This window comes from Rhamphochromis longiceps, linkage group LG4, assembly GCF_057381845.1.
Source record: "Rhamphochromis longiceps isolate RC_006_pf linkage group LG4, R_longiceps_female_GT1.1, whole genome shotgun sequence".
In the NCBI taxonomy this organism is placed as follows: Eukaryota; Metazoa; Chordata; class Actinopteri; order Cichliformes; family Cichlidae; genus Rhamphochromis; species Rhamphochromis longiceps.
Window position 1 is genome coordinate 18,571,549 of NC_140560.1, and position 17,448 is coordinate 18,588,996.

Here is a 17,448-nt window from a genome sequence, read left to right on the forward strand (position 1 = left end):
CAAATCCTTTTATGGAGCAAGACAACGCACCTACCTGGCCCTTGTACCTGAAAATTCTCAGGACTCCGATGGTGAACTGAGTGATGATGACCCAATAGAGGATCCAGATTTTCAACCCAATTTTGCAGATGATAGTGATGAAAGCTGCTTTGATGTTTCCCTGGATGAAGATGCTCCTTCAACAAGTAGATCTAATAAACTTTCGCGTAAAATGAGCAAAAAAGGGAAACCTATCCTAAAAACAGTTCCCTTGGATGAAGCAGAGGATACATTAGACCCATCTTCCAAGACCCCAGCCAAGTCTACAAGATGGTACCTGCCACTCTTTGGTTACATGCTTGATCTGTCCATTGCAAATTCCTGGCTGGTCTACAAGAGGGAATGTGGACAACTAAACCAGAAACCAATCACACTCAAAAGATTCCGCCTGGCAGTTGCGCATAGCTTGAAACAAGTCAACAAACCAGCATCCAAAGTTGGCCGACCATCATTCAGCTCTCCACCACCACCAAAGAAACGATACACCCCAAGACCCTCACATCCACAGCCAGATGTGCGATATGACTGCTTTGGGCATTGGCCACTTCACTGTGACAAGCGAGGCCGATGCAATTACTGTCCAAAGGGCGTCTCAAGATGGAAATGCCAAAAATGCAATGTTTTCTTGTGCTTGAATGCCAGTCAGGAATGCTTTGCAGTGTACCACCAGAAGATCTAATCATCAAGGGGTATTGGTGAAGTTGCATGAACGGCAAAAGAAAAGAGCCAGAACTGTTTCAGTGTGTTCTCAAATTTTTCAGTGCAAAATGGCAATGGTATATAATATACCACCAGAATTTTCTGGAAAATAAAATAAAAAATGTTAGTGCTGTTCCAACACTACAGTGAAAAGTTTATGTTAACAACAGGTCAAAAGTGAATTTGTATGTTTATGAATTTTCGGTAATTGCAGATCAAGTTTTTGATCAAATTTACAATATTTTTGTGTTTTATACATTTTGTGGTTTGTTATTATAACGCCCACTGTTGAAATGGAATCCAACAATGTTTGATGTTTTACTACCACAACAAAGTGGGTCAAACACAAAATTTGGTAGTTATTGTTTTGCAAAATGAGTATAACCTTTACTTTTTTCTACCAGTTATGTCTGTAGAACTTTATGTAGTTGTACCATAGAGAGACATCTCAACCGTTTGGTAGAGGGTAATATTTAAAAAACTATAAGGTGTGTATAATTTTTTTTTTTGATTGTGATCATTATTGACCTAAAGGAATAGAAAATATGAACAAATAATTTTTTCATTGTATTTTTCTTGGTGAGGCAGTCAAAGGGTTAAAGGAAGAACAGAGGGTTTTTATTTACAAACACCAGGTGAAATGTGTAACAGTGACTCAGTGCTATGTACAAGCGTGCGGGGATCAAGCTTCCAGGGAATCCACGGGGAAAAGCAGGGGAACACTCTCACTCCTCTTCAGTCTCTCTTGGCATCTCACCAGTCATTTACTCCTCTCTCGGACCAGAAACTCCGTAGGGAACAAGGGCAGGTCCAGAGGTCTGTACACAGGGAAACAAAACGTTAGCACAAGAAGCTGAAACGCGGGAACTAGACTGTAGTGTCTAAGCCAGGATTTCACTGACACAGGTCAAGCAACGATCCAGCGAAGAGCAGTGTCACTTCTTCCCTTTAGTAGAGGCCAGTTAATGAGACGCAGGTGTTGATCATCTCCCAGGTATGTAGGCCAAAGGTGGGAGCCCACAATGAACTCCGCCCAGGCAACAGGGGGAGAGAGGGAGAGAGAGAGGGAGAGGAGGAAAAAAAAGAACACAAAGCAAAACTTCTCAGGCAGATCTGTCGGACCATGACACTTTTATACTCAGCTCTCTCTTCACCACAACAGACTGGTGCAGCATCCGCTTCACTGCGGCCGCTGCACCAATCTGTCTGTCGATCTCCGGCTCCCTTCTCCCATCACTCATGAACAAGACCCTGAGATACTTAAACTCCTCCACTTGGGGCAGGAACTCATTCCTGAATCAGAGTGGGCACTCCACCCTAAGCTGTTTAAGTTCCTTAAACAGCTGTACAAAATCCAGTAGTCTTTATCCTGTCTACATGTATCTGATAATCAGTTGTATATTTTAGTTTTTCTCATTTTCTGAATTTTTGTACAAAATAATACACAATAAATTATTTGTCCCAATTTTTAGTCAGTGTAAAAATGACATATTTAAAAACATTCAACATTGTAGACTGTTGTTGCGTGAGTTATCTACTGAGGGATGTATTTTTGTTACATCATCTCCGTTTATAACCTGTAGAGTGACAAATTTCCAAAGACAAGAAGAGAGAGCAGCTAAATTGGGTCTTAATGGTAGTGCAAACAGAGGAATGGTTAGGACCACAGCGATCCACTGTGTAACTCAAAAAACTTTCAGACCGTGGTTTAAAACTCACACATGATTCAGAAAAATAAACTGCATGTGGCATAAATGCTAATCACACTTGGCAATCTTTCTTCTGTAAAAAACTTCACATCAGATTTACAGAATAATTTATCAGAGCAGATATTAGATCAGATACTGACAGTGGCTGCTAGAATAACACTAAGAAAAGAGCAACAGTGAATAATTCATATGCTTTACACAGATGCTTAAAATATAGTAGACAAAAAAAAGCATTAAAAGTTCTTATTATTAGATAAATACAGGGCAACCCACATCCACAGCACTGGGATCAGCAGCTTATGTGATACCAAAAATGCAAAATGGTAGCTTTTACGACTGGTTGCATTTTAGTCTATTATTACAAGATTTGAGAACTAAAATCTTTGGCAAATTGATAAGAAAATATGGATGTGGTACACATGCAAACTGATATGAGAAATTTAAATGTGCACTTTGTTTCTCTTACTGGCATAACCACACCTCACACCTGCTGTTTGTGATTCTCCGTTGCTCTTTGCATTCTTTCACTTCTGTGTTTTGGTACTTTTTTTGAGACCTGGTTGTTACTCAATGCTTCCGCTTGCTGCTTGCCCTGATCACTCTGCCTTATCATGCATAACAACTGTGCAACAGACTTCCTGCCCTATTTTCGCCTTGCTGAACAACACTAAACAATGTAAAAGTACAACTCTAACATAACTTAATGACAACTGAAAGAGTTCTGCATTTACCAGAATCTGAAGGTATGTATAACTTAGATAAGATTAATGTTTTTCCTTGTTGTGTTCACACATGATATTTATAATGAGTTATGTAAATCAAACTAATCTCTTCTTTATTTCAGTGCCATGGATTGTGTCGCCAAACATCACATTGTACCCAGTCTCGGACTGGGAATTTGGAATCTCACCAGTAAGGCTCATCTGCTAAATGGCTTTTTTCCAGACAAACTGGGTTTGGAGTGGTTTTGGGACAAATCACCACTGAGTCAAAACAAGAAGCCAAGCAGAACGAAGCTAAAAAGTGAAGGGACAGAGCAGAAAACCTTCAGCCTGAGCAGCAAACTCTCAGTGTGGGGACAAGGATCAACTTTTACCTGCAAAGCTAATCACAATTATACTGAATATAAGAAGACAATAAGCATTTGTCACAGTGAGTATGTACAGCTACTGTCTCAAAGCCCATATTCAACATGCACATTTGCAGGAATATGTAAAGCAAATTAAAAACAGTCTTAAGATAAAGTTTATTAATTAGCATGTTTTTCTTTAATTCCACAGAAATTCACCTGTCATTCATGTGGAGATTCCCAAGTTTAAGACTTTAGCGTCAGACTCTAATGTGCAAGGAACATGTTGGGTCCACACTCATTTTGATGCCATGATCTCCTGGCTGATTAATGGAGCGCCACAAACAGCTAATAAGAGTAAAACACAACTCTTATTATAAGTTAAAAAAAAATTTGAGTTGGTGGAAGAAAGTAAAGCATTTAACATGCAGAGGAGAGTAAATGTGTGTCACATCTGCTGAGAAGACTATAAATATTGCAGGTAAAATGATATTAAGATCACAGGAAATTCAGGCATCTTATGACCAAAGAGGACCTAATTAATATTTTTGCTTTTTTTTTTAAATTATCCTCCAGTTCAAACTCCATAGAAATCAGGATCTTGCCCAGATCTGCTGAAGGGAAAAACTGTCCTCATGTGACCTCTACATCACCTTAAAAGTCAATGGTGATTAAAGTTAAAAAAAAAAGAAAAAAAAAAGATTTTCCTGAAGGCTGAAGGCGCTGGCCTCCTTTTAATCAGCAGTCAATTCACAGTCCCTCAGACGTACTGGAAGAAAGACAGAAACTTTACCTGCAAAGTCAATAAGTTTATAGTCAAACTCTACCAGCTATATTTTTGGTAACAAGCTACTCTTGCTTCCCTTTTAGGCAGCTGATTTAACTTTGTTGATTTATACTTTAATAGTTTCTGTTAAATAGATTAATTGATGCCCTGATTTGTCTCACTTTAGTGCAGCTTCTTCTGGTCCAAAGTACTAAAAATCAAGAATGTGGGATACTGTTTGTCCACGATTTGCACAGCCCAGCGCGCGCTCCCGACCAGTGTTGGTCAAGTTACTTGAAAAAAGTAATCAGTAACTAATTACTGATTACTTCCCCCAAAAAGTAATCCCGTTACTTTACTGATTACTTATTTTCAAAAGTAATTAATTACTTAGTTACTTAGTTACTTTTTAAAAACACGATTTACAAGCTGAAGAGGTGATAAAGCGATAGATCTGTCAGCCCAATTCTACTTTTTCTACATAATCCATCATACAAAATGTAATCAAATGGAAAAGTCTCTTTTTTTTTAAACTTATTTTATCAGTTTTAATCTTTTAACTTTATGCATCAAGCAAAAATTTAATTATATGCAACATTCTCTGACTTGAATAAATTAGTTTAACATTGAAACCTATTTTCTACACATTCCAGCACATAAAATAAAATATTTTTTGTGTTTACACTCACTCTTTCAAATAGATGCAAGTAAAACACAGCAGAAAATAAATAAAGTCAAAGACTCAGCGGTCCTGTTGCTCTATTTTCACCTGTAAAGCAGGAGTAGGGTAGGCGGAGGGTTACCCTGGTGCAGGTGTGCCGCGGTCAGTTGAAGAATCCGCGAGTTTCTCTGTGAGTTTCCCATTATGTGGTAGTGCACTTGGTGCTTGCTTGGAAGTTTAGGGGTTTTTTTCCGCTGTAAAAAGAAGTTTTCTTCCCACGCACGTGGATGCTAATGTTTTTGTCACTTTTTATGGAATCAAACTTAAAGTAAGGTCAGTACTTCCACGCTTTAAACGCTGCACGCTCATACTCTCTCCCACACTCCATATATTATCCATTGTTGTAACTCTTCTTCTTTGCAAACTCATGTAGTGTCCTTGTAAATCTGTACACTCCCTGTCTTTGAATGAAATGCATTTGTGTACTTTGGGGGTTTAGAGGAATTCACAACTGGCAGGGAGAGCACTAAACACACTAAAGCTTACTATTGGCAACCTCTGAAGTGATCTGTTGTGCATTCAGACTATCCCATATTTTCACGTTAACAAAAACACATTTATTAACATCGGAAATATCAGTATTTAATACACTACCAGGACACACCTTCTCATTTAATGCTTTTTCTTTATTTTCATGACTATTCACATTGTAGATTCTCACTGAAGGCATCATAACTATGAATGAACACATATGAATGACCTGACGTCCTGCCTCGTCCTTGCCGTAGCATTTGTGCTGTACCTCATCGATTGCTTTTTTGCTTCCCCCTGAGTTCCTGTGCTGCTCACTATTTCACCATGTACCAGGACACACTGATTGATGGTGAGTTAATGATACTTAACATTTTATCTGTCTCACTCGTTCCTCTCTGTTATCATCTCATCAAATGTTACAGGTCAGAGTATGGAGTCCATTCCTTCCAGTCAGAGAAAAGGCCTGGGGAGACTCTCAGTTTCTCCTGTAGAGGATCAGGCTTCAGTTTTCATTGCTGTGTTATCTGGTCTTATCTGATCTGGGACAGAGAACCTGCAGGAAAACCACTGGAATTGATTGTGAGCATCTTTTTCAACTTCCAGCAGAAATAGTTATGCAAGCAGCTTGAGAGGACGTGTAGAAATCAGCAGAGATGATAGCAACAGCATGGTGTATTTGATTTGGTTTGATTCCAATTTGAGGCCAGAGGATTCTGCTATTTATTACTGTGCTAAAGAGAAACACAGTGGTTAAAGCAGCTGAAGAGGCTTTACAAAAACATCCTGCCATCTACTTTTAGAAGATCCCAAAGGAAGCTGTTGTTCCTCAAAAACAGGGACACCGGCTGATGAGATAATTGTAAGAAATTTCTTTAATAAAAGAGATGATAATGGTAATAAGAAACATTATTTAGAAAAAAAAGCAAATATTGAAAATAATGGACATGGATTAAAAAAAAAAAGATTGCCACCTATCAGACGTTTATTAAAAGTTTTAAATAAAAATATTTTTAATAACAACAGAAGCTCCCATGCTATCACCTTGAGTACCAACCTGTTGTCTGTAGCTCTGCTGCTGCTGGATCCTGTGACTCTCACTGAAGTCGAGACACTAACAGCAAGATCACAGCACATTAAGTGTTACTGTTATTACAGTGATATTCAATGTTTTTTCAAAAACATTTAAATGTGAAAAGTTGCCACAGCTTGCCTCTTCAAATGTGCAACTCACTGAATACTGAAAACAACATTTACTGAAAAAAAAGGGAACTTTTTTGGCACGGGTCTAACTGTATATCTTTGTGAATTTAGAATAAGATTTGAAATGTCAGTTTTATCTTTTATTTCCTGTTTATGTTTATTTTCTGTTTATTTTTTGAATACAAGAAATCAATTAAAGAATGTCTGAACTGATTTGACAAAACCACTTTTTTTTTACAATTCTTTATATCTCTTCAGATCTCTTATAATCTGTCAGCATCCATCTATATGCAAAGCAAACCTCCTGACAGTCGACTATAAAGACTTGAAATCATGCCACCCGTTAAAACAGAAGAAGAAAGGTTCCCATCAGATTATCTTGAGTACCAAAATGTTCTCTGTGGCTCTGCTGCTCCTGCTGGCTGCTGGATCCTGTGAGTCTCACTGATAAAAAATCACTGACAGAATGATCACAGCATACTGACTGTTACTGTTAAATAAAACATGTTTTCTCCACAGGTGTGAAGTGTGAACAGCTGACACAGCCAGAGTTTGTGACTGTGCAGCCAGGTCAGCGTCTGACCATCACCTGTCAGGTCTCTTATTCTCTAAGCAGCTGGAGGACAGCTTGGATCAGACAGCCTGCAGGGAAAGGACTGGAGTGGATTGGAGGTGCACATTATGGACACAACACACATTACAAAGATTCACTAAAGAACAAGTTCACCATCAACTTAGACACTTCAAGCAAGACAGTGACTCTAAATGGACAGAATATGCAGCCTGGAGACACTGCTGTGTATTACTGTGCCAGAGGGTCACAGTAATACAAAACATCAGTGGAGCTGAACACAAACCCCTCAGAGCTTCAACATGTGTAACATCCTCCACCAGTACAGGAGCCCCCAGACTACAGAACACTGTTATCTGCTGCATGTCTCTGTTTAGCACTGGAGATTGCCATGATAATATATATTTTTTGAAGTTATAGTTATGAATAAAGTTTTACATTTTCAACCTTAGTAACTTGCTCAATTTGACATTTTTTTCTGTAATTAAGTGACAATAATATATTTTGATACTCATTTATATGATAAGTTTTTCCAGCTAAACCTTTGTGTTAAACCACCTGTAATGAAGGTTAGAATTTGTTGGTTTTCATTATTTGCAAAACTAAAATAATACAAATATGTAATGATCACTAAGCAGGCAGGACTCATGCTAAAGTTCACTGAATTTATTTAAAGTGAATTAAAATACAAACTAAACCTTGGCACTAATGAAGGTCCCAGTAGGACAGGGCTGACTTTTCCACAAATCCACACTGATACAGATTCTCTCATAAAAACACCAAATAGCTCTCCTCTCCTTAGCAGAAATTTTGAGAAGGACAAAGGTCTAGGAGCCAAGTTTTGCTAACCGATGCAATGCAATGATCCAGCAAAGACTGATGATCTGACGTTACATCAAGTAGTGGCTGCAGAGAAGTACATGAGGAACAGGTGTGTGCACGGATAACCTGAGATGTGTCCCACCTCCACACAAAAGCAGCACAAAGGATAGAAAGAGAGAAAATAGAGCGAACTGAGGACAAAGCAATATTCATGAAATATGCACATTATCTAAGTCATCACAGGGGTAGATGAGAGAAGCCTACTGTTTATTGTTTAAGATAAGATAAGATAAGGTAAGATAAGACTTTATTGATCCCACAACGGGGAAATTTTTGCGTCACCTCAGCTCAGGTACAGATATCAGAAGGAAATACAAAAATACAAATAAGTACAATCAATGAAAAAAAGTAAGATAATACACTATATACAATGGTAGCATACACAGTATGTGATTATGGATATAGTTGGAAATATGGAAGACATAAACTATATAGCTTGATATAGCTATTGTACCACTACTATTCCTATTTATAGACATGTACACATACACATGTACACACTTAATATACATATGTATACATATACATACATATATACCTGCACATGTCCATACACATGGAAGGTCCATTATGCATGAAGTGGTGACCGTGGATGTTCACAGTGTCCAGTGACTTATGACATTGTGATTGAGGAGTTATAGAGTCTAACTGCTGTTGGGATGAATGATCTGCGAAAGCGCTCCTTCCTGCAGCGAGGGTGTTTCAGTCTCTGACTAAAGGAGCTGCTCAGCCCACTCACATACTCATGCAGTGGGTGATGTGGGTTGTTCATGATGGATGTCAGCTTTACTAACATCCTCCCCTCACCAAAGTTTAGTCAAAGTTTTACAAATAAAAACATGTTTTTAATTTAATTTAAAAAAAAAACTATAAAATATACAGTAAAATTATATCTGTCACTTCCCATATATTTGTCCTCCCATTGATATCCTGATATTAATCTTCAGGCTTTGCAGTTTGCATGTTTTCTCTGTTTCAATCATCAGAAAAGATGCAAAAGTTAATGACCCTGTGTTTCTGGCTGCCTGGAAATTAGGTTGGGCCATCTGGCTTTTTAAAAGAAATCTTAAGGGCACTTCAGATACAATGTGACGACAGCACTGTTGTGCCCAGAAACCCATTATGTCCAGTGGCTTGCTCCTCATCATTCTACTTATCCTAGTAGAAAAAAGGAATGACAGGGACCGGCTGAAGATCATAGCAGAAAAAACCCCAAAATAAATTATGTACTACATGCTGAACAGGGCAGCTAGTGCAACAAGCATTTCAGGTCATTTACTCAAACTAGCAGTCTGGGCAGCACGCTCTACTTTTTATATAAAGCTATTATAACATATCATTCTATTCATCTGTTAGTAGCTAAAAATATTTACTAAGTTCTTTATATACGGCTGAGTTTACTTTGTAGGAGGAGTCTATGTAAAACTGATACCTTCAGTAGATTTATATATCTTGGTTCTCAATCTACCAGAGACACTGCAGACTAGACAAAGACATTTGACCTTAACAATGATCAGAAAAGTTTATTTTGCTATTTTACTGATTTTGTTTTTTTTCTTGACTGGTAAGGACGTTTTTACATTTTTTGTTCAAATTAATTGTTATGAAGTAAACTTTTTGGAATAATAAGCCATTAACATTTCTGTAGGTTCTGAGGGTCAAACACTGACTGAGTCTGAATCAGTGATTAAAAGGCCTGGAGACTCCCACAGACTGACCTGTACATACTCAGGGTTCAGTGGTGATTATAGTAATGCTTGGATCAGACAGGCTGCTGGAAAAGGACTGGAGTGGATTGCTTGGATCAGCAGTGGCAGCAGCAGCTGGTACTCTCAGTCATTCAGAGGCCGCTTTACCATCTCCAGAGACAACAGCAGAAAGCAGGTGTATCTGCAGATGAACAGCTTGACGATTGAAGATTCAGCTGTTTATTATTGTACTCGAGAGTCACAGTGACACAAGAGGAAGAAATGCTCTACAAAAAGTCAGCCCATCAAAAGATGGAACAATTTGTTGCCAGCTGTTTTTCCCCTTAAAGTTACAGAAATTACAGTTAAGTTATCGAAAGATGTAATAACACTGCCTCAATGGGAAATGCTTTTATGATGTCTTGTCTTAATTTAATTTTTTATCAATTAAAAAAAAATAAAGACAAAGACATATTAAAATCTAAATTTCTGTTTTAAATAATTGTCTTTTAATTATGCCCAAACCAATACTACAGTACAACCACAAGGCCATTCATTCTCTCTTATAATCGGTCATTGTCCTTCTGTACAGAAAGCAAAGCTCCTCACACACCGATATAAAGATTAATATCAGCCTGGTGCAGGAGAAAATGAGAAGTTTTGGGTTATCACCCTCAGTACAAGTTCTCTGTAGCTCTGATGGCACTGTTGGATCCAAAGAGTCTCACTGAGGCAATGACAGTATGATAAAAATACATGGTTTTATTGTATTGTTTTATTATATTAGGGATCCTGCAGGGACAGAACTGGATTGATAATACAAATTATACTGCACAAGGACAAGTTGACTATCATCTTAGACACTTAAACCAGGACGTGTATTACTGTGCCAGAGAGTCACAGTAATACAAACCATCAGTATAGCTGAATGAAAAATCCCTCAGAGCCTCAACACTGGTAAGTGTTAATAACTCAATAGGTCAGTCATGACAAAACAAGAAAATGTCCATAATTAAGTCACAATAATTTATGACAATGACAAAAAATAATTCAATGTCACATCCCTAATCAAATTCCCACTCCCTCACTGTGATATCCTGATACAAATCTTCATGCAGTTTATAGCAGCACAAAACATCCAAACTCCACTTGTTGCTTGCAGGTTAATCCATATTTCTATTTCATCCTGTCCCTTGTAATCTGTATTAAAAATGAGCTTCCTCACAGACACATATAAGAACTTGACATGGTGAATTTTGTTGAACCAGAACAAGAGAAGCTTCCAGAAGATCACTTTCAGCACCAACATGTTCTCTGTAGCTCTGCTGCTGGATCCTGTGAGTCTCACTGAAAAGAACCACTGACATCATGGATGCTACGCACTGTTACTTTATGTACAATTAACTACAGTGTGAACAGTTGACACAGCCAGCCTCTGTGACTCTGCAGCCAGGTCAGCGTCTGACCATCACCTGTCAGGTCTCTTATTTGCTGAGCTACCACACAGCTTGGATAAAAAAAAAAAAAAAACCCTGCAGGGACAGGACTGGATATTCTGCAGACTGCAGATTCATACTACAAAGATCCACTGAAGAATAATTTCAGTATCGAATTTAAAAACTTCAAACAAGAAAGTGACTTGAAAATTAACCAGATTTGCAGACTGAAGTCACTGGTGTGTATTACCATAGCGCCAGAGAGACACAGCCCATCAGCTTAACAAACCCCCTCAGTTGTAGCATCAAACTACCAGAGGAGGAGCCCTCAGATCATGAATGAATTCAAGATTATTTTTCTCTGGAAGTCAGTTTGTTGATAAATTCTCCAAGGTGAGTCTGTAAGCACATCTTATAATAATAATGATAATGACGATAAAATGTCACAAAATTAAAATAATTTCAATGAGAAATTTAAATATAGTGAGATTAAATGATGCTTGTTGATTTGAGGTTTTGTTTGAAATCTCACCATCTTCACTTTTTCAAAGAATTTGTCTCTTTTGAAAGACAGATAACTTGTTTTTAGGTTGAGATAGAAATTATTTAATGAATTAATATAATATATCTGTAAAGAGAAATCATCATCATCCACAGACCTCCAAAAACCTGTGCAGATACTCAAAATGCAGACCAAAGTTTTTCATGAAATACTTCATCATCCTTTTTTTTTTTGCTTCCACAGAAATCATTAAAATATCTATAATATTAATTACAAAACTGGAGCACTGCAGTTAATGTTCCCATGACTCTTCATTTATGTGTTATCCAATATTTTTATTACTCATATGATCATGTTTGTGTTTTATAAGTATTAATCAATAATCGTCATTAATCTTCACCTTGACCTGTTCTATTGATATAATCAGTGGCTGACTTTAAAACAGATTTATATATTACATATCCTAACTACATGGCTAATTGTGACTGGTCTTAAAAATTGTGAGGTGAATGCAAAACCACAATATTTTTGCATGCTGCTCCTCCTCTATAAATCTGACTTCAGAGAAGATGACAGGAAGCTAAGGACACACAGTTTGACAGTATGGACTACAGCACCGGTCCCCAACCTTTTTTGCGCCACGGACCGGTTTATGTCCGACAATATTTTCACGGACCGGCCTTTAAGGTGTCGCGGATAAATACAACAAAATAAAACTAGCACCGGTACCGAAAAAAAGAAGATTTATTCATAACACACGTGAAAAGACCCAGGAAAACCGAGTTAACGATAAAAATGATAACAAAATAACGCTAAAAACCGATAAAAACCCTGAAAACCATGCATTTCACACCCGAGCCTCAACTCTCGCGGCCCGGAACCAAACAACTGGGGGTTGGGGACCGCTGGACTACAGGACAGGACTGCTGCTGTTAACTATCTGCTGGGCAGGTGAAAATACTCATAGACCTGATATTACACAACATTTGTTTCTCTCAACAAACTATTTAACTCAGTGTGATTTGGTGCTGTTGACAGGTGTTGTTGGTCAGACTCTGATTGAGTCTAAACCAGTCATTAAAAGGCCTGGTGAATCCCACAGACTGACCTGTACAGGCTCTGGATTCACATTCAGCAGCTACCCTATGAACTGGGTCAGACAGGCTCCTGGAAAAGGCCAGGAGTGGATCGCTTTTGTACACACAAGCAGTTCTCATTTCTATTACTCCCAGTCAGTCCAGGGTCGATTTACTATTTCCAGAGATGACTCCAGCAGTAAAGTCTATCTACAGATGAACAATCTGAAGACTGAGGACACAGCAGTTTATTACTGTGCCCGACAGACACAGTGAGAAACAATAACAGGAGAGTCATACAAAAACTACTTCCTCTATTTACCAATAACGTGGAATACTGAATTTTATCAAAAAAGGTGGCATTTTCTTTAGAAATGCGAGATGAAATTTTCCTCAATGTACTCTGATGCTAAGTGGTAATACACATGTCGCATACAATGCTATTCTGTATTAAACAACATTTTCAGAATCAAAAAGTTATTAATGAGCAGCTATGGCAAAACTCTAACTGTGTATCTTCATGAATGTGCAAAGAGTTTTGAAATTTTCCAGTTAAAAATAAAGTAAAATACTGTCCACTTCTGTTTTGCAGTATTTATATATTAAATAAATATTTTTTTAAAACTTTATTTAAAGTCAAATTGATATAAAATTCAGGGAAAGCACAAAAATTTAAATTTTTTAGATTGAATTGCAAAATGTTTCAAGGGGAGTGTTTTTTTGTTCTTCTAATCCAGGGGTGTCAAACTCAAATACACAGTGGGCCAAAATTCAAAACTGGAACAAAGTCGCGGGCTAACATTAATATTTATTGAAAAAAAAAAATCTTCCTCCAGATACAAGAATGAATCTTTTCTTATGGACTCAAATACGTTTTGCTGGAAAACTGAATATGGAACAAGCAAAGCTTAATACTAAACAATATATATATTAGCTGTATAATACCGGTAGGCCAGCTCTAATAGTAATTTGGTATGGCTTCGCGGGCCAAATGTAATTAGGCTGCGGGCCAAATTTGGCCCGCGGGCCAGAGTTTGACACCTATGTTCTAATCCATTGCAGGTTTATAGAAACCTGGCCTGTATTAATACACCAAGACAATGAAACACTCTTGATATATAAAACATTTTCTAGAAACATTTTTTAGAAAGATAAACTGAAATTAAAGGACAAAAAACATTGCATTAGATAAAATGTATTTCATATGAGGAAGCTGCAGATTAATTTACATTTTTAAGTTATTTTATATAAAACAAGATGTTAAAATAGATCCACTTCTTAGAAAACATCTCATTTGATTACTTGCACATTCAGGATTACCATTTTTAACAATAATTCATTTGAAGTTGTGTGTGTGGCTTTCTGATAAATAGGTCCCTCCCTGGCAATGTGATAGTGACACAGTTTGTTGCTGAGAAAAGCAAGTTATAGCCAGGCCATCTGGTGTGCACTTATGCCTGTGGTGTGCTATCAAATACTGTACATTTGTGTGTTCAATAGAAATAAAGAATAATAAAGCAAATCATTGAAAAAAATGACAAAGTGCATGAAGAGCACATTGGAAAGCACTACTAGCTGTATAAAACACAATGGTATGAAAATTGTGTATGCATGATGGTCTTGAAAAAATGGTCAGTTTTATATTTGAAAATTAGAATTTGCTTTAAAATTACAAACAATATATATAAAACTCACAGAAAACTGGCAAAGTGTAGATGTTCAATTTTTAAATTTTTTTACTTTGTCAAACAGGAGTATTTTTTCCAGGGAGGAGGAGTCAATGCAAAACTCATATATTAACTAACTTTATAAGTGTTCAAGCCTAAGTCAGGGACCCAACCTCATATAGACACACCAGACTGGGCAAAGACAACTGACTTTAACAATGACCAAACCTGTTCATTTAGTTATTTTCCTGATTCTGTTTTGTTTCTTGGCTGGTAAGGACATATAAGGACATACATTTTGCTGAGCAAATTATATGATATTAAGAAATGTGAAAACTAATGAGTTGTTGACATTTGTGTAGGTACTGAGGGTCAAACACTGACAGAGTCTGAACCAGTGGTTAAAAGGCCTGGACAATCCCACAGACTGACCTGTACATACTCAGGGTTCAGTGGTGATGACAGTTATGCTTGGATCAGACAGGCTGCTGGAAAAAGACTGGAATGGATTGCTTTTATCAACCCTAGCAGTGACACTGCCCACTCTCAGTCATTGAGAGGCCGCTTTACCATCTCCAGAGACAACAGCAGAAAGCAGGTGTATCTGCAGATGAACAGCTTGACAACTGGGGACTCTGCTGTTTATTATTGTGCTAGATACGCAGTGACACAAGAGGAAGAAACTCTGTACAAAAACTCAGCACATCACAAAAGGAACAATTTACTTTATGCTGTTCACAATGACAGTAATGAACTGCAGTTCAACATCATTAACACAAGAAGAAACAACAAAGGCACAAGGATCTGCAAAATATTTAACAGTATCAATTGGGATTAGTAATCAGTTTAATAATCTATTTCAAATATTTACTGAAATTACAGTCTTATTTAGTTTTCAGTCCACATGTTCTAATCTTTAATAGTATCTTTTTTAATGATATTTCTGAATTACGCCAAAATACAACAGAGAAAAGAGTATGTTGTTTTTCAGACTCTCCAACTTTAAACCAGAGGACTATTCTGTGCACAGTATTACTGTGTCTGATACACACATTTGTAAGAGGAAATGTTGAAGATATACAAAAACTCAATCAGTTCCTTTGTTGTTTAAAAAGTACGGCTCTAAATATGAATGTACAAATGCAAACTAAGAGGGAGCAGCTGGTGTTGTGGTTTGTGGTCTTCTGTTCCTTATTGTCAATACAATGTTATTTTCTTTAATATGCATACAGGTACACACAACAACAGCTCATCATATAGTTTATGAATTCCTGTTTCCATCACTCTGAACGGTCCTACATACTCAAAAGAGTCAAAAGAGATTCAGAATCTCAAGAGTTTCTTTTCCTGGTTAATATCAGTACAAAAATTCTTTCTGAGCAGAAAAAACAGACAAAAAACCCCATAAATGCTTTAATAAATGTAATAGACCACCACCCAGTGTAAGGTTTATGACACAGCTACCCTAAAGTACTTATAATAATATATATTTTTTAAATGTTGTTAATTACTGATCTTATCCATGTAGTTTTTAAATTATGTTTTATTTAAAAATAGCAAAAAAAAGAAATCACATTATTATATTTTATTAAGATGTTAAATTACAGATATTTATTTCCTAAATTGAAAAAAAAAACAAAACTTTTTTTGGTTGACTGTTAAGCTTGATTAATTTCTGACATTTCTGACAGAGGAGTCATGTGTACCAGCTATTTCCAAAAAACAGGTTTTTGACAGATTTATAATTTTTTTTTATGACAAGTGCTGTAATAAATATTTTAAGCACTGTAGTATTGATTTCTTTATAATGATAGCCTGAATACTTGCTGAATGCTAAATTTCTGTGACCTGGAGTGTGGTTCTCTTTGAGGAGGAACACATGCAAAATTATATCTTCCATCTTTGAATATGTGTCACAGGATAAAAAAACAAGGACTACATGATTGAATCACACCAATGTGGACTGGGCAGAGACAAATGGCTCCTACAATGAACCGTTTGATGGCTGTTTTTCTTATCCTGTCAGTTTACTGGGTTGGTAAGGACAGAAGTATTTCTTTTACAAACATTATGACTCAATGACAAATTATATGCTTGAAATACAAAGGCTAATTATGTTTTTATCTGCAGGTACTGAGGGTCAAACATTGACTGAGTCTGAATCAGTGATTAAACAGCCTGGACAATCCCACAGACTGACCTGTACATACTCAGGGTTCAGTGGTGATAACAGTTATGCTTGGATCAGACAGGCTGCTGGAAAAGGACTAGAATGGATTGCTTGGATCCGATATGATGGTGGTAGCATCTACTACTCTCAGTCATTCAGAGGCCGGTTTACCATCTCCAGAGACAACAGCAGAAAGCAGGTGTATCTGCAGATGAACAGCCTGACAACTGAGGATTCTGCTGTTTATTATTGTGCTCGAGAGCCACAGTGATACAAGAGGAAGAAACTCTGTACAAAAACTCAGCACATCACAAAAGGAACAATTTACTTTCTTCTGTTCACATTTATAGTAATGAACTGCAGTTCAATCTCATTAACACAAGAAGAAACAACAAAGGCACAAGAATCTCCAAAATATTTAACAATATCTGTTGGGATTAGTCATCAATTTGATAATCTATTTCAAATATTTACTATAAATTGCATTCAGCATCTTGTTTAGTTTTCAGACCACATGCATTAATCTTTAATAGTATCTTTCTTAAACATACACTTATTTATCATTACTTATTGCTGCCTGCAGGGAAAGGACTGGTATGGATCTGAATATAATCCTGGTGATTCATTCAGCAAAGATTTAGCAAAAATAAGTTTAGCCTCAACTTAGACTCTTCCAGCAAAGCACTGACTGCAAGTGGACAGATTGTGCAGACTGAAGACACTGCTGTGTATTACTGTGGAAGAGAACCACAGCATCAAAACATCCATAGAGTTGAACA

General features: G+C 37.0%; 3 long non-coding RNA genes and 1 gene segment (V, D, J or C); all 4 read left to right on the plus strand.

Annotated features, from left to right (window-relative positions):
• The first annotated feature begins 3,065 nt into the window (after positions 1-3,065).
• On the plus strand, positions 3,066-4,782 carry LOC146671415 (uncharacterized). The gene is made up of 3 exons (XR_014911456.1): positions 3,066-3,190; positions 3,292-3,599; positions 3,728-4,782. It is a non-coding gene; the product is annotated as an uncharacterized LOC146671415 (long non-coding RNA).
• A 565-nt stretch (positions 4,783-5,347) lies between these two features.
• Positions 5,348-7,070, plus strand: LOC146671416 (uncharacterized). Its single transcript, XR_014911454.1, has 3 exons — positions 5,348-5,826; positions 5,900-6,056; positions 6,936-7,070. It is a non-coding gene; the product is annotated as an uncharacterized LOC146671416 (long non-coding RNA).
• LOC146671417 (immunoglobulin heavy variable 4-59-like) lies at positions 7,069-7,504 on the plus strand. The segment is given in 2 exon segments: positions 7,069-7,111; positions 7,197-7,504. Coding segments are annotated over 2 exon segments (351 nt in total).
• A 4,841-nt stretch (positions 7,505-12,345) lies between these two features.
• Positions 12,346-17,448, plus strand: part of LOC146671418 (uncharacterized) — a 56,059-nt gene continuing 50,956 nt past the window's right edge. Inside the window, exons 1-2 of the long non-coding RNA XR_014911457.1 lie at positions 12,346-12,375; positions 12,678-12,707. This is a non-coding gene — a long non-coding RNA (uncharacterized LOC146671418). The remainder of the gene's footprint in view (positions 12,376-12,677; positions 12,708-17,448) is intronic.